This window comes from Ornithodoros turicata, chromosome 1 (assembly GCF_037126465.1).
Source record: "Ornithodoros turicata isolate Travis chromosome 1, ASM3712646v1, whole genome shotgun sequence".
NCBI lineage: Eukaryota > Metazoa > Arthropoda > Arachnida > Ixodida > Argasidae > Ornithodoros > Ornithodoros turicata.
In genome coordinates, this window is record NC_088201.1 from 6,652,423 (window position 1) to 6,668,225 (window position 15,803).

At 46.0% G+C, this 15,803-nt stretch overlaps 1 protein-coding gene across 1 annotated transcript in view; it reads left to right on the plus strand.

Moving 5' to 3' along the window:
- The window catches only part of LOC135383352 (uncharacterized), a 303,304-nt gene that overhangs the window by 159,078 nt on the left and 128,423 nt on the right, over positions 1 to 15,803 (plus strand). Inside the window, exons 11-12 of the mRNA XM_064613074.1 lie at positions 11,213 to 11,370; positions 13,269 to 13,341. Coding sequence (XP_064469144.1) covers positions 11,213 to 11,370; positions 13,269 to 13,341 — 231 coding nt within the window. The remainder of the gene's footprint in view (positions 1 to 11,212; positions 11,371 to 13,268; positions 13,342 to 15,803) is intronic.

The following is a 15,803-nucleotide window of genomic DNA, read 5'->3' on the forward strand; positions in this document are numbered from 1 at the left end:
ATGCCACGTCCGACGTGCCTGCTGGTAGCCCCGCTGTAGTGGGTAAGGAGGCACGCCCTGACATGGTCGACACCACGCCCAGGGTCGATAGACGCGGCTCCCGTCAGTGATTGATCTCGCGCGGATATTGCGGCCTAATGGGCGTTGATTTCATCACTGACTCGGAAGAATGGAACGATTATTACGCCTTTATGCGAGATGATATTCGTTTAGTACAGGAGAATGCTGGGTGTGAGGATGTTAGATACACGCTTCACAAGAAGCTGCCTTATTCGTATTCCATTCAGCTGTGAAGGTTTGATACTGAGTATGTTCGAATATTTCACGTATACAATATTTCGAAAAAAAAAGAAGAAGAAAAGAAAGTACTATATTACGGTAGCCAGCACGCGTAAGTTACGGTCCTTTTACTATCCGCATTAAAGGATTGTTTGATTGATTGGTAAAAGAAAAAAAAAAGAATGGAGACGTTAGTCCCAAGCTACTTGGGAGTGGCTACTCCAGGACACGTTATTTAGGGCTCATTATATGTAAAACAAATGAAGGGAAAGGAGGGTGGGGAAAAAAGAAGAAAAGGAAAAGCATGCAAATCCACGCAGTTTATGAGGCACACATGCTCAGACGCGAGTGGGAAAGACTCCACCAAGTGCGAAAGTGCCAAAAACTCAAAGCATGGAAACACAAACAAAACAAAGAGCGTCACAGAGTGTCGAAGAGGTCCGTCCAGACGAGGAATCGCACAAGGGCGCGCATGGCAGGTATGAGCTGATTTCCAGGCCAGCACCCAAGAGCCTTTTCGGTGGAGTATGGGCGATTTACCCAGGCGGGCCAGCGATGACACAAAGGACATACGTAGCCTATTCCGCACTTTCTATGGAAAATTTTGCACACCATGCCGTTTTAAATAGCCGCTCAATGTATTCGACTCCTTCTATGTACAGTTAGCTGTTTAAGTAGAGAGCACGTTTGAGTATCCTTCCTGGACACTGAGGCGGAACCCAATTTCTAGAGCGTAGGGACCTCAATGAACAACAGTGGAACTCATCACGTCACTTTATATTTTCGCTTCCTCACTGTGTACTTTCGTACACTAGCGCAACAGTAACTTCACCGCTTCATTAGCTTTTCTTTTATTCTACTTGTTCAGATTAAATGTTTCGCCATTTCTCCTAGAATCCCAAGCGGTCCTTGTGGAACTACCAGCTCCGTATTTTTTTTTACATATCAATCCATCCTACATTATGTGCGTTGTATTCTACAAGCTAGTTCTACAGGGTGTCCCAGAAAACGTGTCATTGAATTATCATAAAAAAACTACACCACCTAGAGTCATGCGGTCAACGGCATTTGTTCTTACTAGGTTTCTGCCACCTCTTCATGTGAATGCCGCGTAACGTAAGTTTAATTATGTAAATTTTTGCGAGCTTAAGTCGGAAATTTGCCAAGTAAAAGTCACTTTTTTGCCCCACCAATGTGAAGAGCGTGTCTAATTTGCTGAAATTAATGATAATTGACAGGGATATTCAGGAGCTATCCCATCGGAAAAAATAGCCGAACATCATGCTCTACGGAGCTCCCTCAGGATAGCGCGCGATGAATTTTTCAGCGCAATCTCTGTCAATCCGACGAAATGAGGTCGGAAACCCACCCCGGCATCGCAGAAAGAGATAACACAGGCATGACTTATCGCGTCCGACTTTCGCTGGGATAATGCTTTCCCTCTCCCGATTTTAGGAACTGCTACTTTTTCTACTATCACTCTGTGGGCTGGCTTTGGAACCTCCTTTCGTCGGACTGAGAGCGATTGCGCTCAAAAAGTCATCGCGCGTTATGGTCCGCTGCTCCGAAAAGCATGATGTTCGGCTATTTTTTCCGATAGGATAGCTCGTGAATATCACTTTCAATTATCACGAATTTAAGTGAATTCGGCACGCTCTTCATATTGATGGGGTAAAAAAGTGACCTCTACTTGGCAAATTTCCGAGTTCAGTTCGCAAATATTTATATAATTAAACTTAAGATACATGACACTCACATCAGGAGGTGGCAAAAACCCAATAAGAACAAATGCCGTTGACCGCATGATTCTAGGTGGCGTAGTTTTTTTTACTATAATTCAATGACACGTTTTCTGGGACACCCTGTATACATGTATACGCATATTATGTACTTTGTAAACTTTTAATCGTGACCCATAAAAGCCAGATGCTAGGATACCACATGCCGGTGCTTCACAACCTCCCTTTGACAACAGCGGAAGCCCTAGAGACCATACAGAAAAAGAGTGTCTTCGCGTTTCTTGGCTATGTCTCAGCGTTCCCCGAGCATCCTCAAACATGGTAGCCATGGTAGAGGCAACAGAATCACCTATACCTGTTCTCAGGATACAAGAATCACACTATGCACGACTGGCAACGCGACACCGTCGCTATCCTCTGCTTAGAACCATACTGCGACGCGCCGGCTCCGCTTTCACGACCGACATGGGCCCTACAGCCTCATGGAGTTATAGGGTCAATATCTCTGGACTATCGGGCAGGAAGGACGTATCGCCCGAAGTCCTCCGACAGCTAAGTCTAGATTTATTAAAGAGGTCGATGGGTAGGATAAAACTCTTCACTGATGCACCAGCAACAATATCTGGTTCGTCATGTGCTTTCGTGAATCTGGAGATGGATGTCGAAAAGTCGGGACGTCTGTCACATATCACTTTGGCTTCAGCAGCTGAGCTCCATAAGATACGCATCGCTTTAAGCTTCATTGCTTCTCAACCTTGGAGCTCTCAGTGGTCTGTCTACAGTAACTCAAGATGTGGCTCGAGGCTTTAGCCTCTACGTTTACAATGAGTTCCCTGGCATTAGTGGTGCGGTGCTAGATGTGCTACTATATGATGCTGGCAGTCGCAAACGAACATGATATCAGGTTTCAGTGAATCCGTGGTCACTGTGGCATTGCAGGAAACGAGGCTGCGGATGATGGTGCACACCGAGCACTCCAACACAGTCACGTACAAATATTGTCCATTTACTTCACAGAGGGCGACGCAAAGAGCGGACTCAGTCAACAAATGCGGAACTCTTCTTGGCTAACAGGATCTAAGTACTGTCTTCGCTGCTGTACAGGGTTGACCTTGAGTTACGCTTACAAGTACCTCCTTCCTTCCCTCAACAGACTGTGTCCCAGGCTATGACTGAATGTACCGTACAGCGGTCGATTGCTCTACACTGGCGGAGTCTTCTTCCCCCAACTGCAACGGGTGTGAAGTCGTGAAGGACACATGCTCCTCAGGTGCTCCAAGTACGCCGAAAGTCGCAGGGTCCTAGAAGCGAGTTGGACTCGCCTGGACTAGAGATGCAAAATTTCCGGAAATTTTGAATCGCTCGAAAAAAAAAAAAACGTTTTTTTGGGGGGCTTTTTTTCTGAAAAAATTTGAAAAAATGGAAACAAATGTGGTTGCTGCTGAGTGCATACAATGAGCTAGAAGCTTTAGTAGTGTTCATCCTCTAGGCATAAATGCAGAGCAGACCATCCCATGAGACTGCTGTCTACTCAGCGATATGTAATTAGAACAACCCGTCCACTCCGACCAGAACTCCGACATTATGTGAATGCGATGGCGATTGCTTGGAGCGGCCAGACGGAGCTCTAAGTTGGTGGTTGTTGGCGGATTAGAGGCACCTAAGGCACTGTTGGCGGGTTGGAACGCATCAAATGCACGAAAATTTACATTTGGGCAATTTTGGGCTATTTTTCCGGAGACGAGGAAAAAACCCGAAAAAAACTGGTTTTCCCCAAAAAAATTTCGCTTTTTTTTTCGGGAGTTCGCATCTCTAGTCTGGACGCCCGCCCGATATCGTGAAAATTCTGCTTCCTCAGCCATCGCATCATCAAGCAGCTGCTTTGAAAGCACTCGAACGCTTCTTTGTAGAATCCCAGCTAATAGACGTTTTGTAACTTTTCGTTCTTAAGTGCCGGTGATAGCATGATAAGCGTTTCCCATCAGCTCAACTGCGGCTTACCCTGCTAGTCGCTACTTTATGTGTATGCATTCTTTTCCTTTTTAACAAACTCTGTGTAGGTACAACGGTAGCCAGCCCGACTTCGTCGCGGTTTATGTCCCCCTTTTTTTTCTCTGTCATCATCATCATCATCATCATCACCACCGTCGTAATCGTAACTCATGGTTTTCTATAGCATTTGCACACCGAGACTGGGAGGTGACGCGGGTTGGAATCCCCGCACCGACTGTGCAGTCCGAGGTTTTCCCTGGGTTTTCCGGCAGACTTTCCAGACGAATGTCGGCACGCAGTTCCCCCTGAAGTCGGCCCAGGACGCATACTAACCCCCAATGTCCCCCACTCCTTCCTGCTGTCCTCTCTCCATCTGTCCACGTCTGTACGCCGCTCATGTAGCCACAGTTGCTTCCCGGCGCTAACACGGGAAAAATCACGCACATCCTCGAAATTCGGCGGAATTTGAAAAAAAAAAAAGCCCGATATAACGCGCATCTCGGAGGCGAAAACAGCGGCGCTGAGATGGCGCAGAAAACTGTAATCTCTACAATCACCGTCAGTGTCCGCAGGACTCATATATAGCCCGTGAGTCGAGTGTGAGTTCTTTTTATTACATCTATCACAGACGCGATGTTTACTCGAAGCCATCAAACTTGGATGCGACAGAGTCTGTGTAGTAATAGCCTTCCTTCTTCTCCTCGCCGCCGCCCATTTTCTCCCATTTCTCTTTGACAACGCCAGCCTTCTGAAATGAGTTCAGGATCGCTGACACCTGGACGTCGTAAACATGCGTCTTGGATCAACTTCCCCACCTCAGCATGCCCGTCGCTTGCCCGTGCTGGCCGTCTATCAGTCATTATATTTTTCATTTATACAATACGCTCAGTTGTGGCTCCACGTTAGGGACGTCAGCAGACACACTAACGCTTATTTGCAGATGGTGACGCGGATACCGCACGCTCCGCAGAAGCGATGTGATGTGATGTGATGTGAATAAAGAAAAAAAAATGGGGATGGGGCCCCAGAAGCGTGCGGCTGTATCCGCATTGCCCGCGTAGATTTCTATCCGAAAAATGAGGATGTCGCGCGGATTGCGTATAGAACCGCACCCGTGCAGACCGCTATATAATTACAGAGCCTCACATAGTTCCCTCTTGGGACGATATGAGTCGAGGAGGACGACCACCAGGTGGGTGCCGACTGGGTAGCAAATCCATTTGTAGCAAATCCGATTTGTAGCAAATCCATTATTCCTCCATAACCTTTTCTACATATCCCCCTCAATCACGTCTTTTCTCCAGCTATTACACGCTGTAAACTTTCTTGCTCGTTTCTGAGTTTATGACTTTTTTTTTTTGTTATTAGCACAAGTCGCATCTCCGTCTCGTTTCTCTTCTCCATCTTGCTTGGCAATATTTCGTCGCACATTCAATCTTTGTCACCAGACGAAGCGCAGCCTCCGCATGCGATCTCGTAACTCATTAAAACTATGAAAGATGGAAGTCACTGAAAAGGTTAGCCAGCTGTAGGACTCGAACCCACATCTTCTGGATTGCCGGTCCAGGGCTCTACCAATTGAGCTAAGCTAACACACGTCATCTGAAGGGACAAATCATCCACTCTCTCTCACTCATCCCCCTTTCACTCTTACATTTTTCTCACTCATACACACAATCATACGACGGGATCGACGCAAGCGGCAACTGTTGAACATGAGAGAACTGATGTTCTGAGGCTGAAACAACATAGAAGGACAAATACATACATGTATGTATTTGTGTTTCTATGTTGTTTCAGGCTCAGAACATCAGTTCTCTCATGTTCATTAAAACTGTTTTGACACACTTCATTCTTTGTCGTTTCAGGTTCCTACTTCTACGTACGTCAGGGGGACGCGGTGCATAAAAACCTAGGCGTAAGCAACAACGTTGTTGCAATAAGGTGACATCTAACGTGGCTCGAAATTCTGTCTCATTCGTCAAGCTGTACATCAGTACTCACCATGCCAAATATTTTTGCTGTGCTGTTAAGAAGTCATCAAAACTTCCTCCTGTCACCCACTGACAATGTCCCAACTGACCCTTCAAACGTACTCTCTTCGAAGACACAGCAGTCATGTGACAACCCTCTTACGTTTCCTTCTAGTGAAGTCAAGTGAACGCATACACCGGAACACACCACTCTAAGAAGGAACCGGGTGGGGGGGGGGGGGGGGGGGGGGGGGAGAACATAATTTGTACGGAAAAGATGAACCTCTCGCTGTGGGTCATGTCGCTATTATACTCGAACGAGACGCAGATAAGCTGTCCCTCGAGAAGGCTCATTCTGTCACGAATTCATGTCCTGCCTCGTTGTCGTCGGTCTCTTTCCGACAGCAAGTCGGAAGAGCCGTAATGTGGCTGCATTTCATATGCTAAGTTCGCTAAATGGTTTCCCTTATACAATGATTTACAAGCAGTATGAAGCACCCGGAAAGTCACATGGTATCCGGGACCACAAAGAAGTGTGCTCTTCGTGGTCTTCGTGTTCAGTATGTACTCACTCCAACAAAGTAATGACAGCATCGGAAGAACACGTACATCCTGGCATCTTACCATTTGATAGATGACTGTGTATGCAACACTTTCGGCGAGAGCAGAAGCAAAAATGAATACAAATAGATGTCAATCGGTGGAAAATAAGTTTATATTGAACGCGAGTGCTTAACGCACGCATGTCTAACCTTTCCAGCTGTACATCATCACATGCTTGCAGGTTTAAAAGAGATTTTCTCGCAATTTCTTCTTTTCCGTTGCGGTGCCTGAATAGTAGCATACATTCCATTTATTAATTGACAACAAATGAATCGTACAAGACACATTCGGTGTACCGTAGGTTACGCGAATCAATGTGCAAAAACCAACAGAAACTCGAACGCAAGCAGAAATCATGCACCCAGTGAATGGGACGCTGAAGCAGACTGTTGTCAAAGGGTACTTCTTTAGGTTTGGTTTGACGACACAAAAATTTAAAATAAAATAAAATGGAGAGCGTGACGCTCATCGAAGAAGGCCGGCTACTTCAGTCCTCGTACTTGGAAGAGAAAAAAAAAAGAAAGAAAAAAGTCGTAGACACCGGGACCCAGAAATCACGTTCATGGTCACAGTAAATCCACCGACTTGGAGTTTGTGGTTGCTTTCGCCCGCATTCAATCCAGTGTCGTGCTCGCTACTAAACAACAACAATAAATGAAGAAGAAGTTATGATCCTACTAACACTAAGTAACGAAATATCTCAACCCGCTATTTCACTCAACCGTAGCGCTATACTAGCGTCGCTACAAACTCGAAAATGTAACGGGCTACCGCTACCAAATAAAAGTAACGTAAAGACTTTTCCTCTCTTTGTCCGCTAACCTACCCTAGGTGTACCTTCCGAACAGATGTTTTCAAACACTCCTTTCTTGCCATGGTCTATATCACAGTAGAACATTCTTCCCCAAGGTAGTAGTTAGTGAAACTGATGTTAATTTACTCCTTAATAGGTTGTATATTGGCCCATTCCGTATAAGACTGTGACTAGTTTCTTTACATTGTTTATCAGTGTTACGTGCATGCTGTCGTGCGTTTGCAATATGTTATCGGTATTTGCACCAGCTTTTGTGTTCGATATATCCAAAATATCCGCAATTCCCGACCTCAAGATCTTCCCGCTATAATTGTTTTCACCGGGTTGATTTTCCCTGTGTCCACCTCTGCTAGTTACTAATAATAATAATTGGGTGTTTACGTCGCGAGACAACTGAGATCATGAGCGACGCCACAGCGGTCGGTCTGTGGATTGCTTTTGCCCACCTGAGGGTTCTTTAACGTGCGATGAAAGCTCGTCACACGGCACCCCGTAATTAACGTCTCTCGCGGAAGACGGCGTGTCTGAGCAACTTGTACCCGGCCACCAAGTTGCTGGCGTCCTCGGCCGGGTTCGAACCCGCGATCTCGGGATCAGAAGGCGAACACGCTACCGACTGAGCCACCGAGGCCGGTCTCTGCTAGTTACACCGCATCGTGATTTAGAAGCAGGCTGATCTCTCTCTCTCTCTCTCTCTCTCTCTCTCTCTCGGCGTAACGCATTACCATCTCTCTCAGGTGGAATGTTACAGACGGCGAACATAAAGAAGCGAACAAACGCGACACTTAGAGCCCCCCTACGCCATAGAACAACCAAAAACAATCGTCAGCGAAGGAAAAAGCCCACTTCCAGCAGGCTCACATGTGTCATGCGAAACAATATTCGCATTCGACGACGAATATCAGCTAAAATTATTTAACCTCGACAGAGATGGTTCACCCACGTCTGTTTTACATCGTGCTAAGAGAAAAAGAAAAAACACAAAGCTTTTCCCGTCAAATGACCACGGAGACATTTTGTTGTGTTTCCAATGTCTCTATGTGTTCCTATTCCATATGGCACTGTTGACCTATACGTCGAAAAATACAATTAAAATAAAGAACTGAAATGTCAACAACGCGTACAGTAGCTTTGCAGCTGCCTTGTACAACTAAAAAATCAACCCCGCTCTTAATATTACTCAAGTGTCATCCCCATATCATCGTCATCATGTATTTCTCTCTCTCTCTCTCTCCTACTCAAGTGTCGCGATCGTTGGAAAGTACACGGACGTCCGGAAGAAAATTTGATAGATTCCGAGATAACTAGAAGAGAATTGCATCACTTTCCTTTAGATTTAGTGGAGCTTAACTTATGAGAGAAGCTGAAACCGAGGAGGGTCGCCAGACATGTCTGCCTGAATGGCAAGAAGATGAAATAAATAGGTTGAATAAAGTACCAATTTCGACCTGTTGGTCACACACGATAAAATAGCTAAAACCAGCGCTAAAAACACTAAGAACAATGAAAAAATGGCTGCCCCCTTTTTTTTTGTTCTAATAAATATTATCCCCCCTTCCCCCGGGAGAGTCTGGCGGTCACCAACAGTCGCGCGGCTGCCGTGGGCGACGCGCTTCTCGAATACGCATATTTTCCCGCTCACTTACGATGGACATTTTGTGTCCAAACAATTCCCTTGAATTCAATGATGCTTGTAATCCGAAAGCAGCCGAAGAGACCATTTTCTGATCGATACCAGACGGGTGACAGGTTCGGCCCCGTTGTTGTAGTATCGATTTTTTCCTACCTCCGACATTGTTATTGCTAGCTACGAGCGAAAAGGAAGAAAAAAGCTTCCCCGTTGAACCACATGGGTCGCTCGCTTCCGTGGGTCTGCTGGAGGGCCTCCTTCTCGCAACGCGGCAACGTCTTCCTTGGGCTGATGTTCGCACATTGTTCTACTGTAAGACATAACTTTAAGGTACTGTAAGAGGTAAAGGTAGTAAGGTACTGTAAGACATAAATTTATCACAACACAAACGCTCGCGATCGTCTCCTAGTCCCTGCTAACTACATTTCATCTCGTCTGGACCACATCCATAAGATTAAGCTACCCCATTGTAACACCACTTCCTTTCTAAAATCATTCTTTCCTAAAACAATTAGTGACTGGAATCTCTTGCCTGAACATGTTGCTTGTACACACGACTCTGCTGATTTTAAGGCTGCCCTCCTCCAATCCAGGGCTTCAGGTACATCATGCTCTTCCCATGGTACACATGGTCTTCTTCCCTTATCAACTTGCTATTTCATTTTTCACTTTTTGTAATACTTTTGTTACGCGTGTTCTATTGTACTTTTCTTATGTGCTTCTCTCCACTCCGTTATGTAATACCCCCTGGGGGTCTTTAACGTACTTAAATAAATAAATAAAGTATAATGCACGCTCCTGGGACGCTTGAACATGAATCTGTTGGAGTTAACCATGTCGTAATCGTAGAGTGCTTTGAAAATTTCTCCAAAGTCCACCGCCACCCCTGCCGCTCTGACGGGACCCCGATCGGCGTGACCTTATGGGTTCGAATCCTACCACCGGCTGTGTTGTCCTCGAAGTCGTCCCAGGACATGTAGTAGCCCGCTGTTTCCCAGTCCTTCCTGCTGTCCTCTCTCCGTCTGTGCACTTCTGTACACACTGCTCATGGCCGCAGCTGTTGCGTGGTGCTTACGCAGAATTTAAAAGGATAAACATCAACTCTCGAACATAAGCGGAGAAGAAATATTTCGTTTTGTTGCATCCAGGCTAGCCATGTACCACGATGTATTAGCAGTTTTCTTTGTCTTCTCCTTTTCTTTTCTTCTGTTCTCTTCCTTTTCTTTCCCCTTTTCTCCTTTTCTCTTCTTTTTCTCAGCGATGGCCCCTAACTACTTCTACAGTAGTTTAACTATAACTACTAACTACTTTGAGATTGAGTAGTTTAACTAGGAGTTCAACTACTTTTCAAGGGAGCAGTTAAGACTACTTCGTTAACTACTGCAATGTAGTTTAACTACATCTATAACTACTTAACGTTGTCCATCAACACCAATTCCTTCTAGTGTTCTTGTACACCTAAATATGAATCACAAGCAGTGATAAAGTTTGGCTCAAGCCATTGCTACGATCGCCAAATACAAAGCTTGCGGCGAGATTTCACAGCAAATGAGGCTTTACTAGACAAGCATTACAAGTGAAGATTTAGTATACATGCACGACACAATTGCTCTGCACCTCCGTTCTCATCAAACAAGTAGCTCAAGGTAAAAGTCGGAAGCACAATCGTGCCGTAAAGCTTGTGGCAAAATCGGAAGTAGTTGGCGCCTTCAATAACCTAACTACTGTAGTTAACTACTTAAAATAGTAGTTTGACTAGTAGTTGTCACTACATTTCTGTAAGTAGTTGATGACTACTTTTGAACTACAATCAGGTAGTTTAACTAGTAGTTTAACTACATGTAGTTAACTACTGGCCATCACTGCTTTTTCTTTTCTTCCCCCATTTTCCATATTTTTTTTTTGAATAGCAAGCCGACCTCCGTCTGGCTGACCTCTCCTTTCTTTTTTCTTAATAAACATACCCCCCCCCCCCAGTTCGTGCGCGTATTGCGCCCGGCAAGTCCGTAGGTGGGCACAAGAATGACCGGTCGGTATTGGTATGCATAGCCACGGTTCACGGGTTGTTTGTCACGCATGTGCCGTGATCTAGCCGATTTTTTTTCCCCAGAAACTTTGACACACACTCTATTGTAACAAACGTCGTTACAGTTGTATTCTATTTCGTACGTTCCTTTTGCAGACGATCAGAACGTTCCTACGACACCGTTGCTGGACAGCGGCGAAGACGGTTACATCGTTGAGACATCACTACCGCCGTGCGTCATCTACGAATCCGAGAACAGGGTCATTGGAACATCGGTGGAAACATTTGCCTTAGAAGTGCTCAAGAGTGTTGAGGTGAGCGAAAGCATTGTGGAAACCACGTGACTGTCGTGGCCTATGAAGAGTACATCTATAGATGCGTAGGTACAGCTTGGGACAAAAGTTTACGGAACACAGCACCTGCGTATTTCTTCAGCGGAGCGGCCACCTGTTAACTATCAGGAAGAGATCGAGTAAGAAACAGGTGGCCGGCAATTCCATCAATTTCTCAGTATGTGTGTTGACTTCGGTTTGCTGCAAGATAGCCGCTCCATTGGACAAATGCGACACCCCGGTGTTCCGTAAACTTTTGTCCCAAGCTGTACTTCATTTGTATACTAGCCACACACCGCCTCATGTCTCTTGACGTGCTTCATCGCTACTTCAGAACTTGTATACGTACTCTGTGTTTGTTTGTGAACAGGGGCAGCAAAAATGTCACTGAAACCTTCACAATCAACACTCATTTCCTCTCTTTGCTCGCGGCGCCTCCAACGATGCAATGCTGTTCAACAGTGAGTGTCAGTTGACCGTTGATAATGTGGCTTCCAAACTACCGTGTCTGCCGCACCCAACCAACTGATAAGATTCTGAGTCATATGTACCCTGCCATTGGTTCCGGTAGGTATGGTATATAGCTTCATGGTGACGTTATCAACAGTCTTAGCCGTGGTTATGTTTAACTGCCGTTACCCGGCCAAACCGCAATTATCGTGAACCAGGGCCTGTTGTTGTTACACGGCAGTCTGTGGCATATGTTAGCAGTGACCACGTGATTGTGACAGAAACGCCAGGTATATTTTGATTACGCTGTGTATCATGAAAAGAAAAGGGCGTAATTGTAATTTAAAAATAAAAGCTTTACGATCATTAAATACACGGTACGCACGTCATTAGTCTCGGGAAATGTCATTACAGGCGTACTGACGTCGGGAAATCGGAATCGCGAAACCGAAGCTCCCAAGCTCGGTTTCCCATAACTGCAGTCAGCGGCGTAACCTCGGTTCGGTCGGCCGTATGACTGCGGTAAACCGCGTTTACCTGTAATCGCGGTTGCCTTAACCGCAGTCAGTGCTGCTGCCCGTATGACAAGGGTATAACAGTCTCTAATGTTGCAGCCAGTCGGCCTCACTCGGCGTTAGTAAGACACAAACAAACACCTCTCTCAATAAAATAGCGCGCAAATCCAATCTCATAGCAACAGGAGGTTGGAGCCTGTTGCGTATATGCGTGACATGATATTGTCACGAAGCGAAATGGGTCGGCGAGTCGTCGAATAAGCAGCGAACGGTTTATTAGACTACTTGGTAGCAAAACACAAGAGTGATAGCTCTCTGAACACAACTGAGTCCAAAGAATGAATGCTCCAGTCTGGAGCGCACAACCATTTAAGCGTCGCGCCGAAAAGTCTAGAAACATAACGTGCGTTTGCCAGAGAGCAGGCGATGTGTCTGGAATCTTCTTGCTTCTTCATCAGCACGCGCCGGGATGAGATGTACCGTTTCGTGCCTGCCCTGGAAGTTTCTCGAAGATGATTCGTGGCAATATGGCGGAAGGCCGAAGGACACGAGCTCTTGCATGACAGACTCGTACCAAGACCCCGTGTCGTCCTGATTCCATTCTCAATCTCTCTGAACCCTTTTAACGACTCCACGAAGCGTCCGTTCTCTTGTTTTGTTTTGTTTTAATTTGTATTATGTCACAGCAAGAAAACTTCAATTCAACAGCAGCGTCAATAATAAAACAATCTAAAGCGCAGTCAATCAGCAGAAACATCGAAGCTGAAAAATTCAGAGGACCCGACCAACCTCTTGAGTGCTTGTCACGGAGGAATGCGAAGCCCAGCCACAGGCTCCTTATCGATAGATCTGAGCTAGAAAAAACAGAACCGGCGTCGTAAATGTTTAATACCCTTTTCTCTTTTCCTTCCCCAGAGAACACTGGATTCATCCAAATCAACAACGGACGAAGAAAAATCCGAGTTGGATTTCTGCCTTAGTCCCCTTAGTAAGTGACTTTGTTTTTTTCTTTTTGTTTTTTCTTTTTTTCACTTTGCTTTTTCGTTACGTCGATGGTGTCTACGTGGTGTTTCAGTAACCATGACCAAACAAGAATGTAGAAAAAGTTCAGAGCAAAAAAAATATGCGATCAAGAGATTTATCTGTAGGGAACTTTTGCCAACTACTACAAGTGAGGTTATCATCTCTTCATACAACTCAATTTACGTCTCGAATGGAACTATGAAATTTACCTAGTCAACGTCAATTTTTTTTTTTTTTTTCACCCCTCGCGTTACCACATCGTGTTTCAAAGGATGCGCATGTCATGTTTATCCACTTTCACCACAAAATAAATTCCCTACTGCAATGGTAATAGCGCAGATCGTCGTTACGAGACGAATGCAAGAAGGGGCGAAAGAAAACGGTGACCCGCTTATTTCCCTTTTCCCTCTCACTATATAGCTTCAGGCAACTGTGGCGTTCTAACCTTGTCGCTGGCGAGAGTCGATCCCACTCCTCTTAATCCAATCTTAAACTTGCCGAATGTCTCGGTTTGTTCGTCAGCGTGTGAATGTGAGTGTACGGAAGAAAATATAAGAGAGAATGTGGCCAGAGTGAATGACGTGAGGAAGTGAAGTCTTCCTGAACGAGGTCTCGGTGCGATTGAAATGCGGCAGACGTCGAGAAAGGCAGTCAGCGGCGGGAACCGAACCGCGCATCTTTCGCTGGCTGGTCGAGTGCGTTAACCAATTACGCTACGCTGGCATCGGCTTTTCAACGACTTCCCAAGGGGCCTCATGTAACTAACGGGACATGCACTCAGTCTCTTCACATACTCTCCTATACTTCTTCTCATACCCACACGCATACGTACAACACAAGCAGAGCCGTTTATTAGGAGAGTTTGGCCATTGGGAGGAGCCTGTCCCAAAGCGCGCCATTTGACGTCACACGATGGGCGGCACCAAGAACAGTGGCACCATTTTGGATCAGGGCTATCGTCTCCCATTCCGCCATTTTGGAGCAGAGGCACAGCCTTGACGTCGGTACAGCCGGTCAAGTGGGCGGAGCGATGACGTCTGTGACGTCACGGCGTCTCCCCCATCTCCGGGCGGAAAAGATCACAGAATGGCCAAACTCTCCCTATAAACGGCTCTGAACACAAGTATGAGTTAGCGGCATCTGGTGAACAGGATGGGAAGTCTGTTTGCGTTTCAACCTCAGAACAGTTACTTTCCATCGAGGCCTTGGTATGTTGACGAGAGAGCGACGTGGGCGTAGCGGTTGCGGCGTGGGTTCGATTTTCGGCACTCGCTAACCTTTCCTCAGCTGCTGTCTGTCCTTGGAAGTCTCCCTACCTGACCTTACAACGTCTGTCCCACCTTTGTTCGAACCGCGCCATCTGTGAGGCTGAATTATTGACACTCGGAGACAATCGAGACCTCCGTTTCTGTGTTGCCTGGCATCTTGCCGCAGTATTGCTGCTGCTTCGTTGCTTTCAACGTTGATACGCGCCCACTTTCAAGGGCCTATGTGCTGGCGAAGCTCTGTCCAAGGCGATTCGTGTGCTTTTCTCGACGTTTTGTTTCACGACATAACTACTCTGTCAACTCCACGACAGAATGCATGACTAATGCAATTACCCAGCGGGCATTAATGGCGTTACTGATGCATTATCGTTACCTTAGATCCCGTGTATTATCATTAACACGCTGCGGGGTCGGCTCGTCCATTAGCCGGGCCTAGAGAGCCGCGTTTGAGGAGGAGGAGATGAAAGGGACGTCTACGTCTGCTAATGAAATGGATAATAATAAACGCGGAATAATCGGCATTCCAAGGGTCTGACTTCAATGACTAAGAAGGAAAAATTCACCCGCAATGTTCTGTCGTTACCGAATTAATGCAGAGTGCATGTTACAAATTTGAAATGAAGTCCGATAAAGCGCCTCCTGTGTGCGTTCTCCTGTGAAGCGTGCTTTGTCTGCACAGTCGCAATGTATGCAGGTGAAGGAACAAAGCAGTATGTCTCTCCTCCGTTGTCTTAGGAGGCAGAAGTAATGCTGCTGCAAATCCTGTACACGATACTGTAGGCTGTACTCCGCGTACTCAGATTTGGTCCGGATTACCCAAAGGCATTTGCGTTTCTTTTTTTAGTCGGCTTTAATGCGGTAATCGGTTGACCATGGAACGCGTGCGTGTTCGCGCTTTCGCGTCCTGAAAGCCAGGACGCTATTTTTGGATTCAGGTTGAAATCGGGGTCCTACGAGAAAGGTGGTTCAATGAGTAACTTTAATAATTTACTGACAAAAATGGAAAATGAATACTCAGGCAACATCGTATCATTTTTCTATACCTAGTCCCCCCTGCTTTTTCAATGTACGTGCGCCGTCGTTTGGGAAACGCCTGTATTCCAACAGAGGAGTAGTCTTTCGGGCGGGTGCGCAGCCACTGATGCACGGCTTCTTTAAC